This window comes from Drosophila persimilis, unplaced genomic scaffold (genome assembly GCF_003286085.1).
Source record: "Drosophila persimilis strain 14011-0111.01,24,50 unplaced genomic scaffold, DperRS2 tig00000191-arrow-pilon, whole genome shotgun sequence".
Classification (NCBI taxonomy): Eukaryota; Metazoa; Arthropoda; class Insecta; order Diptera; family Drosophilidae; genus Drosophila; species Drosophila persimilis.
This window is the reverse complement of record NW_020825298.1, coordinates 2048811-2073353: the sequence shown is the minus strand read 5'-3', so window position 1 is coordinate 2073353 and position 24543 is coordinate 2048811. Positions and strand designations below refer to the sequence as shown.

The 24543-nt window shown below is 46.3% G+C and overlaps 3 protein-coding genes across 4 annotated transcripts; 1 reads left to right on the top strand and 2 right to left on the bottom strand.

Moving 5' to 3' along the window:
* Window positions 1-395: 395 nt before the first annotated feature.
* LOC6595651 (protamine-like protein 99C) lies at window positions 396-979 on the bottom strand. Its single transcript, XM_002020739.2, has 3 exons — window positions 718-979; window positions 497-653; window positions 396-431 (listed from the first exon to the last, which is right to left on the bottom strand). The coding sequence occupies exons 1-2, from the start codon at window positions 944-946 to the stop codon at window positions 628-630; spliced, it is 255 nt and encodes an 84-aa protein (XP_002020775.1). The 5' UTR covers window positions 947-979; the 3' UTR covers window positions 396-431; window positions 497-627.
* A 1875-nt stretch (window positions 980-2854) lies between these two features.
* On the top strand, window positions 2855-3734 carry LOC6595652 (cytochrome b5). The gene has a single exon (XM_002020740.2). The coding sequence runs from the start codon at window positions 3011-3013 to the stop codon at window positions 3425-3427; it is 417 nt and encodes a 138-aa protein (XP_002020776.1). The 5' UTR covers window positions 2855-3010; the 3' UTR covers window positions 3428-3734.
* Window positions 3735-4000: 266 nt separating this feature from the next.
* Window positions 4001-5774, bottom strand: LOC6595653 (class E basic helix-loop-helix protein 22). 2 transcript variants are annotated; one of them, XM_026988723.1, is made up of 3 exons: window positions 5551-5774; window positions 4472-5076; window positions 4001-4410 (listed from the first exon to the last, which is right to left on the bottom strand). In XM_026988723.1, exons 2-3 carry the CDS (start codon window positions 5050-5052, stop codon window positions 4281-4283), a joined length of 711 nt encoding a protein of 236 aa, XP_026844524.1. In that variant the 5' UTR covers window positions 5053-5076; window positions 5551-5774; the 3' UTR covers window positions 4001-4280. The 2 variants fall into 2 exon arrangements, with proteins under 2 accessions (XP_026844524.1, XP_002020777.1); XM_002020741.2 differs by lacking the exon at window positions 5551-5774 and having other exon boundaries at window positions 4472-5161.
* Window positions 5775-24543: the final 18769 nt, after the last annotated feature.

Here is a 24543-nt window from a genome sequence, read left to right as displayed (position 1 = left end):
ATTTCTGTGAGGTTTTTACTAGAACAAATCTTATAATTAGTTTCGTGTCTATGGCGTAGTGGGAATTTGTAGCTTGCTGTGCAATTTATGACTTGTTTTGTCTGGATTTTCTAGAAATTGATCATTCTGATTAACAGATAGTTCAAAAGTGGACTATTTCCAAATTCAAAGCTTTATTCAGCGATAAAATGGGAAAAATTCTTGAGCAAGTCTTGTTAGCTTTTGGTTCTGCTAAAGCCGTTTATTCACTTACAGATTTTCAATAATACTCATAAATTACAAAAATTACACGCACATCTCTCTTGCTGCCATTTTCATCATACAGAAACTTTGGGGAAACTTTTACAAAGGCAGATTACAAATGGAAACTCCCGCATCGAAAAGCTGAAATCCGTTGGCCATTTAAGGGCAAGATTCGGCTTTGATGGGACCTAGGATGAAATGTTGGATACCCAAGTGAAGCTTAAGATACATTCTATATAGCATTAGAACTAACCTGCTTAATGGAACCCGGAAACGGTGGAAAGCAACAGCTGGAAACACCCATATCGGAACTAGACAATCACTTGAAATTTTGAGAATAGAATCATGCACAACCCGTAGGATATTCTGGAGAGCCCTCGCGGTTCAGCAACGCTTGGGCTTGCACCCGGCTAAGAATGGGATTCGGTGTGGATAATCAACTAAATGTAAACCACTTTTTCGAGATGTACTCACATTTCTTGCCGCGAGACCTCCTTCCCGACTTGGTCTTCTTGCGGAAGCTCGCCTTCTGCTCGCAGCTCAGGGCATTCCAGGCCTTGGCTCCTTTGCTGATCATCTCCCGGGGCGACAGGCCGCAGTGCTTCTTCTTGAAGATCCGCAGGTAGTTCAGGTACCCGTTTTTAGTGACTGGTCCCACTTTTTGGGCCCTGTATTTTTTTTGCGGCTTTGAACTACAACCCATAATTGTAGAGAAAAAAGGCAGACGGAGAGATTACCGAAAAAAAAAACAAAAAAAATGCACTAAAATATTTATTCCGAATATTTTTGTCACTTGTTTACTCGACTGGAACTGAAAACTGTCTGCCATATTTTCAGTAAAACTCCTTGTGGCTGGCATTTTACATGTTTCGATCGAATTCATGGCACGGGCGATTGGCTTTTTTTTACAATTGTGGAAAATATTTAGGTGTGAGGGGCTGCAGAGCAGTGCAGGGCATTCAAATAGGATGTTTTCCGATGTTTCCTGCTCCATTTCACAGAATCCATAGACGTGAAGTCCTAAGGAACAGTGCCCGGTGTGGTATCTAGTAATGACTCGAGATTATACCATTCTGATTCGAGACAGACAGGCTGCTTCCCTCCTTATCAGAAGAGGTAATGAATAGGCATTAATTCAGCTTTTTCACGTTGGAAATACATTGAAATTCTGCACAGATCTTTACCCCCCGAGTCTCAACAACATCCCAACAAAATAATGATTACTAATCATTATATGCTGATATTTCTGAGTGTACTTTTCTCTTATTTCATTAATACTGAGACCCGCATCCAAATCTAAATTTTATGCAATATCCATGAATATTATCACTTTTCCTGTAATCTCGAAACTAATTTGAAACAATATAAAATCCGATCTTTGACCGTTTAGTAATCTTTATTTGGACTATTCTGATTGTGACGCGACATCATTTTTTTGGGACATGACATCGACGCTTACCCAAAATCTGACGCACAGTTCTTGAGTGATAACCCCACTAATGGGGTTCAAATGGAGCCTAGATTCACACCGTATACCCACTGTGGCTGCATCGATCTCTGGCTTGTTCCAAACGATATTTCATACGACTGCAGACCGACCTCAAGGTCAAAGTCAAGCCTTAGCCCAGTTCTCCATCTCTTTCATCAAACATTTTGTGTGGTTAGATTATTGAGTTACCAAAACCGAACATCATTCGAAATTCGAGATTTCTGTGACGTTTTCCCAGAGGTGAATAATATTTTTGTTATGCAAAATCTTATAGTTATTTTTTGTTCCTATGTATTTATGGCGTAGTGGGAATTTTTAGTTTGCTTTGCAGTTTGTGATTTGTGATTTGTTATTTTTTGTCTGGCTTTACTAGAAATTGATGAATATATTTCATCAGCCCTGGGGTTTCATAACTTTTGATTATAGAAAAATCTCGCAGATAGTTGAATAGTTCAAAAGCGTGGCATTATTTCCAAACTCAAAGCCAAGCGTTTTCAAGTTCAAAGTTTTATTCAGCGATAGTACAGAAATAGTTATCGCTGTTCCCATTTCAATTTAAAATGGGGACAAGCCTCAGATCGGAGTAGTTATAATCGTAGGACTGCGTTGATTGGTGGGCTTTCGAACGCCTCCTCTCAGCATTTTTTCGAAGCTATTAACCTGTAAATGTTTTTGCGTTGCACCGATGCACGTTTGACTTGGGCCAATAAATCAATTGAAATACTGATAAGGCCCCAAGTGTTTCCCTTTTAAGTAATCCAGATTAATTGGGTAATTAACAGGTTTGCGAAGAGAACAAGTTTGTTATCGACTAGTGGGAGTACTAGTACTAGTTCTAGTAATTGTTATTGTTATTAAATATCATCGCAATTGGAGGCCCTCCCATGAATATTAATGAAAACACGTTTGCCTTAATGCCTTAATGTGGATTAATAGCTATATAATATAGTCATCGCCGAAGCAGCGGAGCTTCGTCTCATCGGATCGTTGGATCTTCGGTGCTTCGGTGCTTCGGTTCTTCGATCGTTCAATCCCGAAGCCTTATCAGCTCTCTGTTTGGATCGATTCGCTCGATTCACGTGTTTTCATTTATAAAACGATTACAATCGTCGGCATGAATGACACTCGACTGCCAGTGGCGACCCAAGACGCAACGAAACTGGACCCCAGGCCCAACCGCTCAAGCAGAACATCAACTCAGACAAGACGGGTTTCGACGGCGACTGCAGAAATCATAGTACCGGGAAAAAAGTGAAAGTGAATCTGTCACGTGTAAAAATGTCGTCGGCGCTGACGAATCTCTTGCAATCTCTGCGCATTGTGCCGCTGGGACACGGCAAAGCCAGCAAGAATGTTGTGGTCGTTGCCACGGAGAAGACGCTGCTCAAGGGAGAGGAGCTGCCGGAGATCGCGCTGGAGGAGGTGGCCCAGCACGACAGCTACGACGACTGCTGGATTGTGATCTACGATCGGGTGTACGACGTCACTCTGTTCCTGCGCGACCACCCCGGCGGTGTCGATGTGATCATGGACCATGCCGGACGCGATGCCACCATTGCGTTCCACGGCACTGGCCATTCCCGGGCTGCCATTGAGCAGATGCGCCAGTTCCTGATCGGGGAGCTACCCGAACCGCAGCGCATCTTTCGGACGACCCACAACAACAGGGTGCTGTCCTCGGGCATACCGGAATAGTGTCAGCCGATCCACCGATCCGCCGATCACTTCACTTCACTTCCTCTTCGATCCACTCGCAATGCCGCCGTCCATCTACGCACATTCCCATACACACTCGTACTACGTTATTTGTATATATATGTATCTCTTAAGAGTATTCTACTTCGTTCCTAAAGCTAATCAGTTTCCAGTTTCGCAATCCGCAAACCGCCTTTGCCTAATCATCGCCTGTCGCTCAGCGAATATTTATATATTTTGTGTGTTTAAATTGTTTTGTCAAGACTTGAAACGGAATTAAGATTAAATTATTGTATTTTAATAGTTATTGTGGTGTTTGAATTTTGATATTTCAAAGGGTTAAGGTTTGGGAAGGGAAGCAACCCATCAAACCAGTCAACAGTTGAGGGGACTCTCAGAGAAAATGGTAGACAACGCACACGCCCACGCGTACACCGAGTACGAGCCAAATACTAAAAACTCCGCTCATCCGAAAGTGCGGATTGCAGCTGCGGACAAGGAATTTCCACACTCTCATGCGCTCAAATTCAAACTTGATCCAGATGGTATATGCCACTCTTGATTTATCATGAAATACGTAATACTTTATTTGGTAATGTTCATCTTATGCATACATACTCGTACTCGTATAATCGTACACTGACATCATAAAAATGCGCACAAAAGAATTGCTTATTAAAGAAATAAATATCACTCAACAGATTCTCACTGGGCTGCTCTGGACAGGAATCTTCTCAACCTCCGTTTCGTCTGACTAGAATTATTTTTTGGCTTTTTCGAATTGACTTAAAAAATTGCTTGTTTATCGATTGCTTATCCGAAGAACATATGCTCGTAGACGGGAAATACACGTTTAACTGCTGCTGCTGGTGGGCGGCTCGTGGTGGGGTCCCTGGAGCAGGGCCTGCAACTTGGCCGCAGCCGGGAAGGCGCCCAAATCCAGAGGAGCGGATCCGGTAGTGGTCTGAATGTACGCCAGAAGTCTGCAACAGAAGTGGAATGTCATGAGAAACCGAACTTAGGTGGGATTCTATCCAGTCTTACCTTCGCAGCTCCTCGAGGGCATTCTGCTGCATGAGAATGTAGTTCTTGGCCAGCAGCAAGGTGGCGATCTTCGAGAGCTTCCGCACCGACGGCGAGTGGGCGTAGGGAATCACACTCCTCAGCTCGTCCAGGGCATCGTTCAGATCGTGCATCCGCCTGCGCTCCCTGGCATTTATGTTCAATCGCACGGTTTTCCCCTGACGGTTCTTCTGCTTGCCCCCGTTCGAGCCACTGCCTCCGGGCCCGCCGCTCGAACCACTCGACAGGGCCACTGTGGTGGTGCCGCCGCTGATGGCAGCAATCGCAGCCGCAGTCGGACTCAACGGCTTGTCCGGTCCACTCGGTCCGGGCTTGTTCTCATCCGTTGGTGCTAGGCTCTGCTGCGACATGCCCATTCCCTGGGCGTAGAAGCCCCCCAGACCGACGGAACCCAACGGAGTGCGGCGTCCGGGCACGCTCTGGGGTGGGCTGGCGGTCGGCGCAGGATGTCCTCCACCCAGCATGTTGGCCGTCGGCGGTATTGGCATGTGTCCGTGGTTTGGCAGCCCGGGAAAGCCGAAGGGCAGATTCGATGGATCCATTTTTATTTCGTAGATTCTGCAGATCTGAAAGGATAAAGATGGGCTGTCCAGATGAAGGGATGTGTAATGGTTTCAGGGTAGTCACTGCTGTCACAGCAGTTTTGCAGAGTTGCCAGGGTTGTTCAATTGCTGGCAATGGGGGGTGGAAGCTCTGCGGTGGCGTGGCGCCAACTGGCGGGGCTTTAGGGCAAACTAGAGCTTCCCGAAGCTGTTGCCAGGTGGCTTTTCGCTCAAGAGTGAAACATTTGTTTATATATTGTAGTTTAAATGTTTAACTATATTTTAAACAATTAAACACGTAAACATTTCACAAATCTAGACATATATTGCCATAAATAAATAAATATTTATCGTTTGTTGTATAATTAATTTATTCCTCTGTGTATTTCACTTGTTTTTCAATGTTCTCTTGATGGCACACTTTAAGGATTATTTATTTAAATTAACCACCGCACAGACCGAAAAGAAATGCGAATAATATATTAAAAGCGTACGCACCGCAAACAATTTATAATGCGGCTGCCGTGTCAGAGCCGAGGATTCCGATTCCGAGTCCGAGTCCGAGTCCGAGTCCGATTCGCTGCGATGCGCGAGTGTGAGGTTCCCGGCAACAACAGACGACCGCGATTTTGTGGTGGTTTATAGCAGTAGTCGCATAACGATTTTCCGATTTTTTTTCTTCTCCATTTTAGCTCCTGCTCTCCTGATTCTGTCGCTGTCGCAGCAGCCTCTGCCTCTGCCTCGGCCAGCGCAGCGCTGACGCAGCGTCGGTGTCGATTATAAATTTGTGCCGGGCTCGGGGCTCCGGGCCTGGTCGTTGGCTGGGTGTTAATCTCCGTCTGTGTGAGAATATTATGAAGCACTATATAAAAATGAAAATGTGGGTCGGGCCTCGGTGTTGACGCCGGTGGTTGACGTTTAGTGGTTGTCCCCTTGTAATGCAGCCTCCTCCCATCCCCCACCCAATAATCTCCCAATCCCAGTACCAATTCAATGCCGAAACTGTATGAGTCACAGCCAGCAATAGTAGTTGTTGTAGTGGTAGTGGTAGTAGAGTTTTTAATGCTCTCTGAAATAGCAATTTTTCTTGTTGTCCAAGAATTTTTATCGTCGCTCTCCCCTGCCTGTTTGCAACCCTGCTCTGCTCGGCTCTGCTCTGCTCGGCACTTACCTCTCATCCCCGTGTCCATGGGCCCGGGTCCGGGTCCGGGTCCTTTGTCTGTGATTTCAATTTCCATTGAAACTGAATCTAATCACATGCTCGCTGCCTGCTGATCCTTGCCCCGCTGCCTATTCCGATGATGACGATGATGACGATGGCGATGGCGATGAGGAGGAGAGCAGGGCGACAAAGCCATCGCCTTTGGGGGTTGAACAGGAACAGGCCATAGAGCTCGTAGCTCGTAGCTCGTACATCACAGTACATCTGCATGCCATTCGATGCATCTGTGTGTGGCGGTGGTGCTGATGGCGCTGCTGCTGCTGCTGGTGGTGGTGTCCTATGTATTTGTTCGAGAGAGCTGCCTGGAAATTATGGTATCGCATTGTTCAAAGTTGGAACAATGCCATAAATGGCACATGCCAAATATATTTCGGTGGGTTTTCTCACACACTTTGAAGGGGTATTGCCCATGAGAGACTTTGTTTGGTTCAGGGAAAGAGATCAAAAGGGTTCTGATAGTATTTCGTATGAAAAGTAGTAGGTTTTAGTAGTCAAAAACACACAATTACCACCGATATATGTATATATACTTGAAACTAGAGTTCGAAATGAGTTTTTCATATTTCAATCACAAGAAAGTGTATTCTACGCTTCGGTGTCACTTTCCATACTCTAGTGGCTAGTGCTGGGAGGCCACAAGAGCGTACCAGAACTTGACTCGATGTTCAATAAGTACCAGAAGCATTAATAAAGTCATTCCCGAAAATATAATCCTGTGAAAGTTTTTTCAATCCATGGATTCAGCATTTTTGATGGGATCTATGGGTATATCTCCCAAATGAGCTGCACTTAAGGGTGGTCTCAGCAAAACACATTAGTTTTTCGTCTTGTTAGAGATCGAAGTTTGAGGATTCCCAGAGGAGGCAGAGCATTTACTCAAAGTGGGCTTTCGGGCAGTCCTTTGACTTTTTCCTGTCCTGCCCCCCTCCGCCGTGGCCTTTCGGGCCGCATTAATGTAGGGGAAATTATTGTGTCAGATGTTCGGTGCAGTGGCAGCCGTATGCCATTATTTTCAATAGAATCCGTAATCTGGACAGCCCCTCTAGGCAATGCACCATTCGGTCCGTGATGGTGAGAGTTTTCTCTCTTTATATAGGTCTCTGTTCCCTCTCCCTCTCTCTTTGGACTCTCCTCTCCCTTGTTGTAATTGTTCCGGGTCTAATTCAGTTTTTATGCAGCATTTACATTGCAATTTACGGGCACCACCCTAGTTTAAACCTCCGCTGCCCCTCGAACGGTCGGTCACCGGAATAATTTCGACTTTCAACCCCGCCGCCGCATCACAGAATAGAAGGAAATGTACAATTTTTGGTTTTTTCATTTTATAGCCACATTTTTATCAATACATATACATATAGATGGTCCTCCTCTGGGTCTGGGCCCGGGTTCGGGTTCGGGCTCGGTGTCCGGGTCCGGGTCCTGGTCCGAGTCCTAGCTCTGTCGCTGGCAATGAGGAATTTCATTATAATTTGCATAATTTATGCGCGACCGTGATTTGCATAATTAAGATTTGTACATTTGTGCATGCCAGTCATCATTAGCTTAGGTTCCGCACTGCGGACCAATTGTAAATGGCCAACACAGGGATTTTTCCTGTCCTGTCATACCTCGTAATCCGGAATGATGGTGCAAGGGTTAATGGGTTGCACGGGGACGATGTCAATGGAATAGAGTCTAAATTGGAGGTTTCGAAAGAGATATATCATGATCTTCTGTTCTATACCCTCTTTCGTTAGCTTTTAAAGAATTTCCTAGAATTTTCCAATGTATATTTGACTCCGATTCCGCCCCTTTAAAGCTAAGGGTAATTGCCAGTCCATACCCCTTCTCGATCATCTTCCACTTGTTTCTTTAGAGAAAATTACGAATGCAAAAGCCTCGGGAGGAAGCCGAAAACCGAAAACCCCAATTTAATGTTCGGCTATGCAGAAATTAGACAACCCCATTGGGCATGGGGATGGGCATGGGGATGGATCCACCACTAACAGCACTCTATGGAGCCATGAGAATCAATCATTAGCATTTTATTGTTGAAAACCCAATTTGGCACATTTATGAGAGTCTTTCTCTGCCCCTCCCCCCGTAGCATAGTCGATGACTTTGTGGGTTTATGGCTTTCTAACCTTATTATCGATGGGCTTTGGGTCGTCTATTGGCAATATTTATGGCACACCATGACGCTTCCCCTAATGATTCCCTAGCGTATCATTTTCAAGGTAGCAGCTACGTTCCCGGCAATCATTAGAGCCCCGAAACCCATCCAGACAGACACACACTTCGACACTCGACAGTCGCATATTTTATTTCGTTATTTTTATATGCAAACGTCAAGGAAATACAAAAATGTGTCAATTGTACGCTTGGGAAATGTGCCCTGCCGTCTCGTACGAATAAAGATATATTTATGGCATTTCCCGCCGGACTGGAGTTCCAGCCGAAAGTTCTTCGGGTGAAAGTTTGAGCATTTCGTCCAATACTCGTATGTGGGGCAATATTGGATTGTCAGTGGAGTAGAGGGATATTTTGCTTGAGACTTGTCTCTATGAAACATGGATACCCATATTGGATTGATATTCATCCAGTCCGTGGATCCCATTCCGTAGATCTGGACTTTCGGAATTATTTGCCTTGTTTTTTGTGAACAAATATAGATGTATAGTGAGTGCTCTTTGCTTTGGAATCGCCTGAAAACCCCACCACTTCACACTCTAAATAATTCTAAATGTTATATGGAAAGCATGCCTCGAAACAGGAAACGAAAACCAGGGAAGTGTGTGGGTGCTCCATCCGTAAATTTGATTTCACATTTGATAGGATTTCTCATCCATTAGCCGAACTGAATGGATTGCGTTGAGCTTTTATTGATTACATCTAATGCCCGTCATGCCTCGTACGCGTCCCCGTCCCTCCCGAAAAACAGAAAAAGAACGAATATAATTTCAGACAAAAGGAGAGCGTGCAATATTTTATCAAATTATGCGATGTATGCAGCATCCTCCGCTGTTCCGAGGCCTTAACAACACCCCATTGCCAGAAACACCACACCACAACCCACCCATCTCCGTACTTACAATTTATCAGCATCAAATGGAAACCAAACAGTCGCAGGGGGAAGGAAGAGGAACGGGAAGGGGAAGGGACTGCACTGCATGAGAGGGAGTAAAGCCGGCTACAAAACAACAATAACAGTGCCAGAGCAATACCAATTCGAATTAAAATGCTGCCGATTCGGCGAGAGAACGGGGGAGATGGATATTAAAGCTGTTGCCACACGATACCTTTTTCACCGATGAATTTTGAGAAGAAAGCGATGGAATCGTGTGAATACTAAAACCTGCAAATCACTTGGGAAAAAACCAATACGAAGTCCCTTCTGTTTGCTCTGGCAGATGAAAGTGGGCGGCTCTATGCCTTTGGATGGTCGGAATCTAAAGACCCCAATGCTTGATAGAACCTTCCTCCTTTTCCTTAGGTTTAAACATGTCTCAATCCCTTCTTTAGTATATCTCCTGCACAATTTCTGTAGAGTTAAAACCGATGGAAGTATACTGGAAACAGTTTCCTATCGAACAGTTTTCGAAATCATAGAATAACACATCGTTGAAAAAGTCATCGTGTTTGGGCGGATTAAGGATGATTTTGCGAATGCGAGTGCGAGTGCGGATCGGATCGGAGGAGGCTGCAGGGCCACCACCTACCACCCCAGCATCAGGCGCAAAAGGGGTTGTTTGTCGGCATCGTGTTTGTGCCTTTCTCTGTGTGTATGTCTGTATGTGTGTGTGTGTGCGAGAGGTTTTTTTTTTGCGCGCGTTGTTGCAAATGGATATGGAATGTTACACAAACAAAAAGCAGAACGACGGCCGGGCAGAGGGAGAGCGGCAGAGTGGAAGTCGAAAAAAGGAAGAAGTTGAATCAGAACCGAACACCAAAAAAAAAAAGTGGGAGGAGAGCGTGAGAGGAAGAAGAGGTAAAAAACAAGTCGAGCGAAAAGAGTCGGTATCCAGACTGTGGGATACCCTGGTAAAAACATCAAAAGAACTCTGGGCACGAGTATCATCAGTATATGCTTAACTTTTACGTTTATTTAATTAATAAAATTAGTAGTTAGTAAATCTCCGATTAAGATGATAGTTAAAGGATATTTAGATACTGACATCTAACAGCTAACAGTACCAGGATCCATTGTTGCTAAATTTGATTAGTTTAAGTTTGTATTATAGGTTTTCGCATATCCTAAGATGCTTACGACTTCAAAAATATAAATTTTTATGAGCGGGAAAAAAAATATACACATATTTCCAAAAACAGTTTGGGAATGAGACACTATCGTTAGCAAAAAGTTGCTAAAAGCGGAGCCCACAAAGATGAATTTATTTATTTATTTATTAAATTAACAATTATCTGTTAATAATGGTACTTTATTTGAAAAGGAGAAAAAAAGAGAAGTTAAAAGTTAGTTAAATTTAAGTGATTATAAATATTGCATACAATTAGTCTAATGGACACTTCAGGGGATAAATTAATGACAGGGAATGACAAAGCGAATTTTCCCAAAATGTAATCGTAAAAATTAGCGAAAAACGGAGTATAATATGATACTGGTTATACTTACAATATTAGGGTACATAGAAATTATTATAATAGTTGGCTTCAAGTGGGTTTTTAGCTTAAATATTCTTATATATGTTTTTTTGCCTAAGGTTGAGGCCTAAACGAGCATATAAGATAAACGAGTGTACCCCATGAAGAACAATTGGTGTATTACTCTGAATATCTTCATTCTGGTTGTACATCTAAGGAATACGATCATCGATATGGATCGATATGGACCGATAAACAGGCGGTGTATGAGCTATGCTTCTACTTCTTGTTCCACCAAAAAACAAATATCAGATTTGACATCGGAAACACTTCTTTGTTGAGCACATCAGACCCCACGGATACGGGGTACACAGATAGCAGGCACGGAATACCACGCAAAGGACAGCCAATGCAACCAGGAACAAGGCGAAAACAAAGGGCCAAACTTTGACACGACAGAGGGTGGGCGGGCGGTCGGACTGGGTTTCAGGTCGGGCGGCTAGATGGACGCAACAATGCCAAGTACAGCTCGATAAATGCCGGCTGAGTCAGCTCTTGGTCCCTGGTCCCTGGTCTCTGGTCTCTGGCCTGGACCGTGCTGGACCACTCGCACCCCCGGTGTATGCGCCACCATTGATGACGAGGACGATGATGATGATGTTGATGCCCCTTGGTGCGTTTTGGGATTATGCTTCGTTTTCGGCTTGGCACACGCATTTTTGATTGTGCCCCCGGTACCGAAAAGGTCGCTCCATGGACTGCAATTACAGTTCGTAGTCTCGCATTGCCCAGGTAACGGCCACGGCCAAAGTCATTCGATATGCGTACTCCTCCAACCCCGATGATCACCCGAGACGGAGAGGAGACGGAGCGGAGGCCCCTCTCTGGCTGAAAGTCAACTTTTGTTCGGTTCCTGTTGCTGATTTTGATGAATTATGCACTCCCCGAGCTCTGGTGCCCGTGTGGCTGTTGTCGATGTCGATGTCGCCTCCGGAATGACAGACAGTCTGCAGTCTCTCCTGCAGCGAATGGCTCTGCCCTGGCTTTAATGATGTGTCCTTATTTCTAATGCTTTCAACACAGTACGTACACGGCCCTGGGCTCCATCCAGCGGCCGCAGAGATTGGCCGTCGCCTTAGGTGTGGTTCAGAGCGTGCAGGAGCTCTGAACAATGTATCCACTCGTGGAGTGTGGGATGTTTGTTGGGAAACCCATGGGAATCTATTTGAATCAGGACTTATTGAGTTTCGGGATGTTCCAGCAATCGGAAACTACCAGATTTCGCTCTCTTCAGAGAGAATATCCAGAGAGAGGACTACCAATAAAGTCAGCAATCCACTTACACCGACTAACCATCTAACAACCCAGGGGAACCCTCTGAAATCTCTCCGAAATTGCCTTAAATCCTGCTCAAAGCCGCTCCCGTTTAAAACTCTGCTACCCATCTAATAGTGGACTCGCCATCCGGCCACTAGCCCGTTGGGATTCGCGTTAGTGACGCCCACAACATCCATTAATGGCCAACAGGCCAGATGCAAGACTTGCGATGTGACAGGGGCCGGGGGCCAGGGCCAGGGATTCATAACAAATTGTTGCGCTGATGTTGATTAGACTTAGTGCGAAACCACCCGACAGGCACGCCCCCGCCCCCGCCCCCGCCGTGGACCAACCACCGCGAGAGCTACATTGGAAAACCGGGAACAGGGCGGAGGTGTGCTGCGATGTCCGGAACATCAGTCACATCTTCAATTGAATCGAATGGACGTGTGACGGGGGGAGACGCCGCCTCAAATTTTGTTTAGTTTTCCTTTTTCGCTGTTAATGACGGATTGTGCGTTTCTCAGCGTTTCCCCAAATGGAATTTTGATTGTATCCGCCTACGTGCCACAGGATTCCCTGCACAGCCCCTGGGCCCCTGGCCTGGGCATCCGTCTTGGGCTAGTTCAATGTTAAATGTGTCACGTCGGCAATTATTTGGCCACATGAGACATGTGGGAGGGGGGGAGGGCGATGAGAAGACATCAAAATAATTTTGGCATTTATGCCCAATTTTCTGGGCGGGGGTGGGGGGGCTGGCTAGGGTTCCATTTTTGCATTTTGGATGATTCTCGTTCTCATTTATTTTATTGTGCAGTCGAGCGCATAAAATGTGCAATAATAAATGCTGACTGCCGACCGGCGACCGACGACGACTTTGTCCTGCTCCTCCCTGGGACTTAAAACTTTATGTGCATATAACATTCTTTTTTTTTTTGTGTGTTTGTCCTCATCCTTCTGCAGGGCCCTGAGCCTGGGAACGGACGGTCGGTGGGTCGGTCGGATGGTCGGATGGTTGGATGGGTTCGGTTCGGTTTGGTCGCTGGCAGCCATCGTTAACATCATCAGTGAAGCAGTCAAATGCTAATAGCTGCCATTTCCTGCAGGTCCAGCATTGGAGCTGGGGGTGGGGGTGGAGCTGGGGGTGGAGTGGAACCAGGAGCGTTCTGGAAAATTATGCGCACAAGCGAAGTTGCGTTCTTCTCGGGGCTTGGCCCGTTCTCTACCGCCAGTATTTATGTATATTCCCCGCTCCCCCCTCCCCGCTCTCTGTGTGCTTTTCTCGGTTCACTCAGTTCGTTTGTGCCATCCCCGCTGATTATGCTTTGGCGAAAAAGAAAAAGAAACGAAGGGACGAGAGCGAATAATGAAACGAAGGAAAGAATGATGAAAGATATGGGCAAAGGGAGGGGAAAGTATATGAAAATGTTGCATTTTCATTGTAAGTCGGTGAAAGGAAAGGCATTTACATTTTAGAATATGCAGCAGATTAAAACAGGAAGCTGCAGGAGCTGCAGGACCTTTAAGAACCGCAGACCCCAGCAAGTGGAATATTTTTGAATGTCAAATGAGCTTAAAGATAGCAAATCGTTGATTCAAACAGCTTCGAATATGGTTACAGAATCTTCCTCTTAGAGAACACCCTCCTGGCCTCGACGAACACTTCAACTCCAATCCAGACTTGGCCGCAAACAAATTGTTTGGTTAACCACAAAACCAAATGAAATTCCAGTGACACAAATGACAAAAGCACGAGGCACGAGGCTCGAGTCACCAAGAAGTTTCCTGCAGCAAGAAACAATCATAATAGCCAGACTTTTGGCATTATACTGTATGTCACTGATAAATTTAACAAAACCGAATGCCGGCGCTAGGCGAAAGTCTTCAAGCAATAAAGAAATTCCACAAATCATTATGACACAACCGCAAAATACGAAACCCGAGGAAAACTTTCTGACAGCCAGAGAGAGGGAGAGAGAGAGAGAGGGAGAGGGATAAGGAGATGTGATGCCAACTTCAGTGAGGCAAAATTGAAGAAAAATAAGTTTCGGCGAGGGGGGACACCTCCACCACCCACCACCCACACCCACCTCCCACCTCCTCCTCTCTCTTCTGTGCTTCTTCTGTGCTCTGTTTTGCCATCCTGGCCGGGTCTTTCACTGTCGTTCTTTGACAGCGTCAAATAAATTGAATCAAATGAGGAACGAACAAAGATGCCGGGCAGCATTTTCCAAGACGGAGAGCCAACTTTGCATGCGTCGAAATTCAATTCTAATTAACATAAATTTCCACAAATGAATGTCAACCGCAAGTGGCAGCTACAGCCGCGCCGAAGCCCAAAAAATGAGGGAAGAAAGAAACGATGAGGAGTCCTCAAACTTCGAAACAGACACTCACGTACTCAAGCAACTTGTAATTTAATTTATGTAGCGTTTCAACTTTTTCGGCAGTCATAAGTTAAGCTGGCTCCGGATCCATCCGTGGTCTCAGCACCCCCGGCACCCCGCACCCAACAGGTGTGGAGGGACTTGGCTAAGAGTGCGCTTAGGACGGAGTAAAGACTTGTCCCGGCACGTGTGTGGAAAATGCCAAGAACCCTGTCATGGGTGTGGCAAACTCGCCCACAGCTTCCGGCTGCCCCCCCCTTGCTCCTGTGGCTGCCCCTTGTCCCGCACTGTCTGTGTGTGCGTGTGTGTGTGCGTGTCTGTGCCCCCCAGTTCTGTTGTCTGTTGCTGCCAGAAGCTACTAATGAGCTCCACAACAAGCACAAATATTATTCGAGACGAATTTATGCATGCAGCGAGGGAGAGTGGAGCAACTTCGTTTGACTCGAAGGCGGTGTCCCAGAAGGGGTATGCCCACTTTCGTGGCTAGTTTGTAACGCCTTGGAGTTCCACGAGAATACAAGGCTCTGAAGGGAGCGCTTATTCTCGTAGAACACAGCCCAGTCCCAGGACAGTCCTCAAATGGCAGGGCATTCATCTCTCGGTTTCCATCTCTGGGTCTTGGACATTTTTGTTTCTCCATTTGCTTTGTTCCTGGGGCAAAAGTTGCCGGAAACGGAAATGGCATTTTGTGTTCTTGTGCAATTTGGACGAAGAAAGCGGACAAGCGGGATGGAGCGGGGTGGAGCGGGGCGGACCGGGGGGGCCAGACCCAAAAAGTTGACTTAACTTTTCACTTGAAGTTACCGAATAAACTTTAAATGAAGAAGGAGTTGGAGTCGACGCTGGAGCTGCCGCCACAGCCACGGCGAAGGACGCGATGCAGCGATGCAGATGCACATGGCCCGGGGTCCGGGGTCCGGGGTCCGGGTCCGTTCTCCATTGCTAAGGAAAAGCCGAGCGGAGGTAACAAATTTGCCAGCGGTTGTCAGGACCAGGGGCGGCCACAGACAACGGGGGCGGGGGGACCAGGCGGCGGCCTCCGGACGATAACGGAGCGGCGCATGTCAGGATCAGGATGCGCGCCGCGGATGTCGACAGCGATATGCAAATTAGATACAAATAATAGTGAAAAAAAATGAAAAAATGAAAGGAACGCAGTGCCGGCGCAATGTAAATGGAAAACAAAATAAATTCCACTCAAATCCCTGCACGTAGCACGGTCCCCGGGTCCCCGGGTCCAAGGGCTGTACAGGATCGAGAAGGGTGCTTTCCCAATAATAAAGGGGTGCATTCGGAGTGCGGGGTGCGGGGTGGGGTGGGGTGGGGTGGTGAGGCCGCCATTTGATATGCGCAGCGTCATAAATAATGTTCAGCATTTAATTTCATTTCCATTTTACGATATGATATTCAGGGATATTCAGGGAGTCCTCGCATGCCTGCTGGCGCACTGCCTGCCCGGTCCGCAGTTCGCAGTCCGCACAAAATTGACAGAATGGAAAGTGTAATAAAATTTCAAAATTGTATTTTACTTTCGCCGAAAGTTTGCCGCCAAACGGTGGGTAGCATTTGATTTTACGATTTCTAGGGAGTGCCTCCCCCCCTCCCCCGCCCACTCCACGGACTATTTATTGATTTTAAATTGAAAAAGTTTTGCCTAATTGAAGGATATATTTACATAATCGTTTGCCTCACTCTAAATAATCATTTCTTGCCTGAAACCTAACGAAGTAAAGCGGTTCCCAAGGACTTACAAATGAGCCGCTTTAGAGGGGGGGGTGGGGGGGTGCTTGTCCCAGATGCGATACATCGCTGCCAGAGAAGCGATAATATATTGCTTTTCCTTATTAACATCGGACTTAATCCAATTGAAAGCCGAAGCCCGAAAAGAATCAATCAAGTCGGCTCTGCCACCCGCAGAGCCATTCAAGGGTTATTTTGAGGACAAATCCTGGTGCATTCACCACCACGGCCCGGTCGGGAGATAACAAAGTTCATTTACAAATGATCCCCCGCACAATGGACCCAAAGACAAACTGCAGCTGCAGAGATGGAGATAGAGACGCACGAGGGCCGCTCCAAGGCAACTAATTTAAATGAAATGCATTAACAATGGACCGACAGGGCAGGGCAGGGGCAGGGAGGGATGGGTGGTGAAAGGCTTAAACCTAATACTACCCGTAACTCGCAATGCAACAGCAACGGCAACAGCAACAGCACCGGAGATTTGCATGTCTGCGTGTAGGTATACTCGCATCCATTTATTGATTGATGGAGATGTGAGTGCTGGCTGTCTGTCCTGGTGCGTGGGCAGCATGCAACAAAGCCAAGGACTAGACCACACCTTCGACTTTGGCAATAAACGTAGAAAAGCCTCCAGCTTAGCTGCAGTCACCCAGGCGAGAGGGCTTCCCATCCAACCAACCATCCATCCATCCATCCAGCCTTCCATCTGCCACACACGAGAATACATATATCTCTCATATTGCCAGTTGCCAGGCACCGCATTGCATTCGAGTGTGTGTTTGTTGACTGTTTGTTCCCGTGTGCGGCATGACTTGCTTAGCCATTGGTGATTTATGTCATTGTATGGACCATGCTGATGAAATGCGCCCAGTTTTCAGTCTCCAGGTCCCAGCCTCCTGGTGGCCCCTGCTTTCCACCTGCCCTGCCTGGCTGTCTGTCTGTCTATCTGTCAGTCCTACTGTGCGACCGACTGTCTGTCTCTCTGCCTGTTTCTGGCTGACTGTTAGGCATGCCTGCCTTGCTGGCTCAAATTATTATTGCCAAGTGCACTCGGGCGTATACGCAATGCTTTTTTCCACTTGAGCATGCCAGTTGCAAATACAAAAACAATGCTTTTCCATCGCCAGTCCTTCCCAAGTGGGGTATGGTTTGTATTTCTAAGCGCTTTGCCCCAGTACTTTCTTGACCGACACCTCGCTGTGCACTAGTCGCAGTCGCAGGAGTTTTCCATGGTTTTTCCGTCCCTTTTTGTTAGGGTAGCTGCGACGGCGACTCGATCGACCCACCAATCACACTGTTTTCCATCCAACTCGTGTACTGATTCGTTTCTTGGCTGGCTGCAAGCAACAATTGCAATTTGTGCTCCGACACACAATTGTGGATTATTCATTTGCGAAACTTTTTCTCGGTATACCCCACATATTTTCCGTTCTGCTGTTGTCAACGGCAGAGCTGCTGCAGATGGGGCGGAGGAGGGGGAGGGGTAGCAGGAGGAGCCTGATAATAATGCTGCTGGTGATGTCTCCTCATGATGCAGATGGTGTTCATCCTGCTGCCGCTGCTGCCGCTGCTGCTGTTGTGATTCAGTTTTGCCATTTTCTGCGAATTAAGCCAATTTATATGCAGACCCAGTATAAAGCATCATTGAGATGCACTTTATGCGATTTCTGTGCCCGCAATCCGAAAAACCCAAACCCAAAGAAATTTCATCCATGGAAATTAATAATTGTTTTTAAAAGTTTTTTAATAGCTACAGGAATGAACAAGGACCTTCTTTGTTGCCATCGCGGCCGTCGCTTCTGTCGCTTCTGTCGCACTTCATTAGCGCGGAAAATTCGCAACGTTCGAAAATTGTTTTCCATTAGTGGAAGTGGGTGGCTGGAGGTGGCGCCTCCCACAAGCTTGCACTAAGCCTTTATGCATTTGATGGCTTTGTGATGGCAGCTCTGCCATATGTGGGCTGCTCTGGGGTCGAAGGGCGAAGGGCAAAACTTTTGCCCACAGACTCGTTACACAAATTGAAAATGTTCCCGTCAAATGTCCCTCCCCCCCCTCCCACAAGGCCTGGGCCTTAAAGTTGCAACATTTTCTAATTGGTTTAGAGCGGCAATAAGATAAGCTGCCTAGAAGTCTTAAAAAAGTATATATATATATATATACTTCTCAACCAATAAACCCATTCTGTTTTCCCAGAGAAATAAATCCTCAAAGCAGAGAAAATGTAATATTCTTAGTATTTTTCAAACGACAGCTGCTTGTGCTTGTGCTTCTGTTGCGGGTTTTTATACCCGGTAATCGCTGGACAGGAGGGGTATATTTTATTCGCAGAAAGGTGGAACGAGGGAAGCGCTTTAGAGGGATCGAAGACTTGTTAAACATTGTCCTGTATGGCCTGCACTGGTCGCTATTGGATGGAAATGGCTTCTACATTGGATCTCGGGGAGTACCAGGTATCGCCTTGTCGAGGCCCCAGACCTGGGCGCTCCTGTTCCTGTGGCCTGTGCCGATTTTGCTGCTTATTTGTCGCTGTTTCTGTTTCTGCTGCTGTTGTCATCGATCTGGCCGGGTCCTCTGCACTCTTGCCTTTCTGCCCATAATTCAATATTTATTTGCGCATATTAAAAATACTTCTGCAGTAGTTCAAACAGCAGACGGGGGGAGGGGGGGGCCCGGCAAATATGAACAGAAACTTACTGAATAAATATTTTTGCAATAAATAGGGAAACTTGCACAGATGCGACGGCAGAGTGGGTGTTCGAGCATCCTTGAGCAGGGCAAGGGGAAGGGGGGGGAGGAGGAGCGTGGTGATGCCACATGTCATGGACAAGACGGAGGGAATACGCATACACACACTCGTACGAGTATCTTTTGTACTCCGTGCCACGTTTATTTATTCAGTTGCATGTTTGCCCTGCTTAAGCAATGGACAAATAAATGAATCTCAATTGCAGAATAGATTCTATTTGCAGTTGCATTCAAGTGCAAATTGCACAGGGCAGGGCAAATAAGCAGCTGAAACCCTAAGCCCTAATTCAGGGATAAGTTTCAGCTTAAAGTCGATTCCGGGGGGTTCTGCGGCGGGCGGCGGGCGGGGGGTAGCCGGCTAACCTACAAACCTACGGCCACCTGACCGCATCTTGGCAGCCTGAAAACACCAAAATCTAATAAGCAAATGCCTGTCAACTCCACTTTTGGCCTCCAGAGAGTATATCCAGCAGCCCCTTGCATACATTTATATATATGGAAGACTCCTGCGTGGATATATCTCCTCGTTACATGCAAAACCCGTCGCACCCACATGAAAGAAAAGTTTTTCCCAGCTAAGGCTCCCCGAAAAGTGGCACGCAAAAAAAAAACCATTGACACACCGCAGCCCAGCAAAGCCAGGACCTGGACCCAGACCCGGACCCAGACCCGGACCCAGACCCGTACCCGGAGAAAGAGAACTCATCGATCCATTAAAACCCAAAGTCTGCTCACGAATACGTAAAATAGCAAATGGCCGCAGCAGCAACAACGGCAGCAACGGCAGCGGTCCAAAAAAGGACTCAAGGACTCGTAGGTGGATGAGGATGTGGCGTACTCTGCAGATGCGACCAGGCCGGAGCAGCGACTGATGAGGTTAAGCTGGCAGGGCATGAGCACCAGGTAGTCAAGGTTGCCATAGCAATAACTGGGAGAGCATCCCGTCTCTCCAGCCCCCGCTCCCGCTCCCGCCCCCGTTCCATCCGGTCTCTGGCTGTGTGTGTGGGTGAGTGTTGCTCATACGCCATGTTGTGCGCAGCACCACAAGTGCTGGGGGCCTGGGCTATAAAAGGCGTTGCCATGTACAGCTCGCCGCAGAGCTGCTTCTGCCGCTGCCGTTGCCAGGTGGCCTGTGGATGGCGCACTCCTCTGAACAGCTCTGAGCCCTGAGCCCTGAGCCCTGAGCCCTGAGCCCTGAGCCCTGAGCCCTGAGCCCTGAGCCCAGCTCTCAACCCGATTCTCGAGTGGTTTGCTGCCTCTGCTGCTCCTCCTGCTGCAGCTTTGTTTGTCTTGCTTATCAAAGTTGCTTAAACTCGAGAAAAAGCAACGTTTTTAGTTAGTTTGGGGATTTGCTGGAGATATCGGCAGAGCTGGTGTGTCAAAGAAGATTTCAACTTTTGATTGGTTCAAGATGCTATCCGGATCTCGGGGGAAGGTGGCGGGGAAGCACAAAAAACATAGATAAATGAACGAATTTGGCAGCTGGGTATTCAAGTCTCTTGGAAAGTCTTCAATATTTGGAGAGTTCTTATGGGAAAGGCTATAAAGAGCCAGAAATATATATAAAACCAGTTTAAGCCTTCCCATATCTGAAACAGAATATTTGTGCATGAATACCATTCCTGTCCATAAAATATGACATACTTTATAGTCTAATAAGTTGATAAACCCTATAAAATCTATATTCCTTAACATATTCCTAATCCCCCAAGAAGAATCCATTGCGTTGTTTGTTTTCTGCTTAAATCTTCAAAGATCCCCCAATTTCTTGCCGTGTATGCCCGTGCGCAGGCGCCATTTTGCTTGGTGGAAAAAACATGGCTGCTCTCACGGCCAGGACGGACGGCACACTCACACTCGTGCACCCACACCCGCAGCAGCTGGAGAGACAGACAAAGGCCATTTCCCCTCAACAAATGAGCAAGTATACGCACACCCACACACACACACACACACGTACACCCACCCACACACACAGAGAGAGAGAGTGATTTCTACTCCGACGTGTTTTGCTCACAGTTGTGCAAACGATTTTCAACACATTTACAATTATTGTAAATGTGTGCAAAATTTCAGGCCCCACACTCACACATAAGCAGGTCTCCGTGAATATATTTATGTGTGTGTGTGCAGGGCCCTTGTGCGGGCGGAGCGACCAGTACATATATGTGTGTGTGTGTGGGTGGGTGTGGGTGTGGGTGAGCGCCTGTGTGTTTGTGTGCAAAGTGAACATTCGATTTTACCGGTTGTTGCTTTTTGCCGGGTTTTTTTTACTACTACCACTACGGGAAAAGCCAGAGAGAGAGAGGAGTGGTTGGTGCGGGGACAGGGGACAGGGGACAGCACTCTGGGTCTCCCTCTCCATCTCCCTCGCTCTTTGAGTGGTTCTCGTCATTTTGGGCATTTGAATGCGTTCTGGGAGAGTCCTCAGTGTTTTTGGGCCTGTCGCCATATTTGATGTTTGCCCCTTGTCCTGTTTCGCTTTCGCGTCCAGCAACTTGGTCAACTTTGGTCCTTTAACGGTCCATCTCCACGCCACTTCAGCCCTCGGCCCACAGCCCACAGCCCTCGGCCCTCTCCTGCAGGGCCATCCATCTAACTGCTGGTCAGATCCGAGGCCATCCCCACGGAAATACGTTTGCGGCCTGCTGATGTCGAGCAATTTATTAGAGCCAAGATAATGATGTCCCTGTCAGAGGGGAGTCTTTTTAAGGAAGCGATTTCTGGAGCCAGCAACGACAGATACCCTTGCAGATTCAGCGTTTCTATAGACGGATATAATGGATCTAATGCCAGATATGTGTGATACATAATATTCCCTTTATAAATACCTAAAAGGCATCAATGATTCTGGGCCGATTAGGCCCTATAAATCACAAATAAAATAAAAAGCATTCCATCAGCTGGATTGATTTCCAATCAGCCATAAATATTTTATAAATATTTCGATAAATTTATAAATAATTTCGCGCAGACATCGCTCCGCCTCTCGTTTTGTGCCGCTGTTGTTTGTTTTTTCGTTTTCGTTTTTGTTCTCGGGGATACTAATGGCCGGCCCAGACGCCATTGCCCGACACCAGCACAATGGCCGTGCAATCGCCGCGGACGAGGATGGCGGCGGCCATTGTTGCGTCCATTCCGCGTGGCGTTTTCCAGGCACACATTTCCCCTAGTACAGGCCAGAATAGCCAGACAGGAGCACAACGACAACGGCATCGAGTCGACTAAATGAAATGAAATCAACATGGCTACCCCAAGGATACCCCTACGTATACGTATTCCGAAATGAAAATGGAAATGGAAATGGGAATGGATATGCAACGTTGCCAATTTTTCGCAACAATTTCGTTTCGGCTTTTCATTTGCTTTGATGCGGCATGGGGCAGCCCTCAGGAGTGCCCTCCCGTCCCGTACTCATTAAGCTCCACCGAATTTAATTGCTGCATTTTCTGTGCCCTTTCCCCTTGCCCCTGGCCCCTGGCCCCTGCTGTAATTCTGTACCTTTTTGAAACGTCCAATAAGCGTTTCATTGATGGCTCTTTAACTCCAGTTTTTGTATAGGTTTTTTTTAAATATTTTTTTGCCGCTTTCATTCATTAAATGATTTTTTACCATGTTTTGCGTGTTACTGAAAGGCAATTAAAAAAATGGAAATTGTTCATTTTCCACCCAACAGAACTTTTCGAAAAAAAATGTACATCTTTTGTTGTAGTTTTTGTAGTTGTTGTAGTTGTTACTGCTTTCAGTTGGCCAATTTTAATAAATTCAATTGTTCGTTGCAGATACCCCCCCCATGCCCCCCTCCCATGCACAAGTGTTTAACATTTGGCCAATTTATTGCCCTTGTTGTTCCAGTTTCTGTTGTGCTGGAAAAGTTTTTCAATGAAAGTTCCCGTTTCTCCTGCAGTGGCAAATTGATTGGAATTGGATATTCCAGATAAAAGCGAAGGAAGCAAGCCAGCACTTGGAAACCTTTTTTTTTGAGAGGTGGAAAACTGGTTTGATGTGTGGAAAATTGTGGCTTATGCTAATTGAATAGAGCTTGTTAAAATAATCGATTGAATCGAATTTTAAGTTGTTTGAACATTGAAAAATAATGCGAAAATAATGAACTAGCCACTTAACCGATGATCGAATGCACAACAAGTGCAGCAGGCACAAAAAGTGAATAAATATTGCGCATAATTATCCAGAAAATTATTAATAAATTCTAGACCTGGAATTTGTTCTAAATATTAAAGTGGAATTTTTCTATAACATTTTTGAAGAATTGTAAAAGTTTTTGAAGGGTCCTTGAAGGGAAATACTATTCAAAATTCAGCTTCACTGCGAACGAGAGCTAAAAGCATTTTTTGTGGATTTCTTTCGAAGTCTCTGCAGCCTTAACCGCCGAATGAAATCTATTAGTCGAAAGAAAAATCATTTCTTCTATATGGAAAGCACTCTTTTTCATTCCAGCCAGCAGACTTCCGCTGATAATAAAATAATAATAAATTTTACTAGGAAGCTCGGGCCAGAGACCATGGCCACGAGAGAGAGAGAGAGAGACGATGTCGACGTCATCGCTTTAATTTATAGCAAAACTGTGAAAATACTTCCACTCTCTCTCTCGCATCGTTTAGCCTTCTTTGGTGCGACATTCGTTTTTTGGCCAGGGCAGTGCCAACATTTTCTAGTATTTGCGCCCTCCGAAAAACCACTTTTCATGCCCGTCAGTTGCAGCTGTTACTATAGAGGAGAACCAAGACCCGACAGCCGGGGCCAATTCCTTTTTTTTTCGCCACTCTCCTCGGCCTCTGACCCCCTGACCCTCCGTCTGGCTGTCCTGCTACCAAAGTGGTAAAAAGGAAAATTTCCAACACCAAACTAAAGGCATTTTTCCAGTGGCTGCCTTTGTCTACCGAACATTTGATGGAATTTTTGTGCACATGCTCGTGGAGGGAAAAGCTTGTTATCACTCGGTGCCCACATCTGTCACCTTCTATAAATCAGCCAACTACCCGACACACACACACATACTCCTTGGAAGACAATTTTTATGTGGAGCGACAGGATCTTATATTGGGTCTACATCTTGTCGGAGCACTGCTCTGCGCTCGGGGCTCTGGGCTCTTTTATTATTTTCCAACTAATTCCTTTAATGGAAACTTGAACAATCATGACGGGGCAGAAAAGGAGGAGTGCCCACATGCTCTTGAAACGAGTTTTAAATACACTTGCAGGACTTTTCTATGGCCCATGGAGTAGCGGCGCTCTGATGAAGAAAACACATGTTTTTCAGCCAGGGTTTTCAGAGATATACATAAGCATTTGCGTCATGCAAATTGAAATGGATTGCAGAAGCAGAAGCAGATTTCTTTGTCTTGGAGCTCTCTGCAAATCCAATGGCAAAGCAAACAAAATCAGTGTTAGAGTATCCAGAGTAGAGTGCTCCATATACTCGCGCGCTATACGAGTAGACAGGGCCTTAGTGGAGGAGGTCTGAATTGCTCTTAC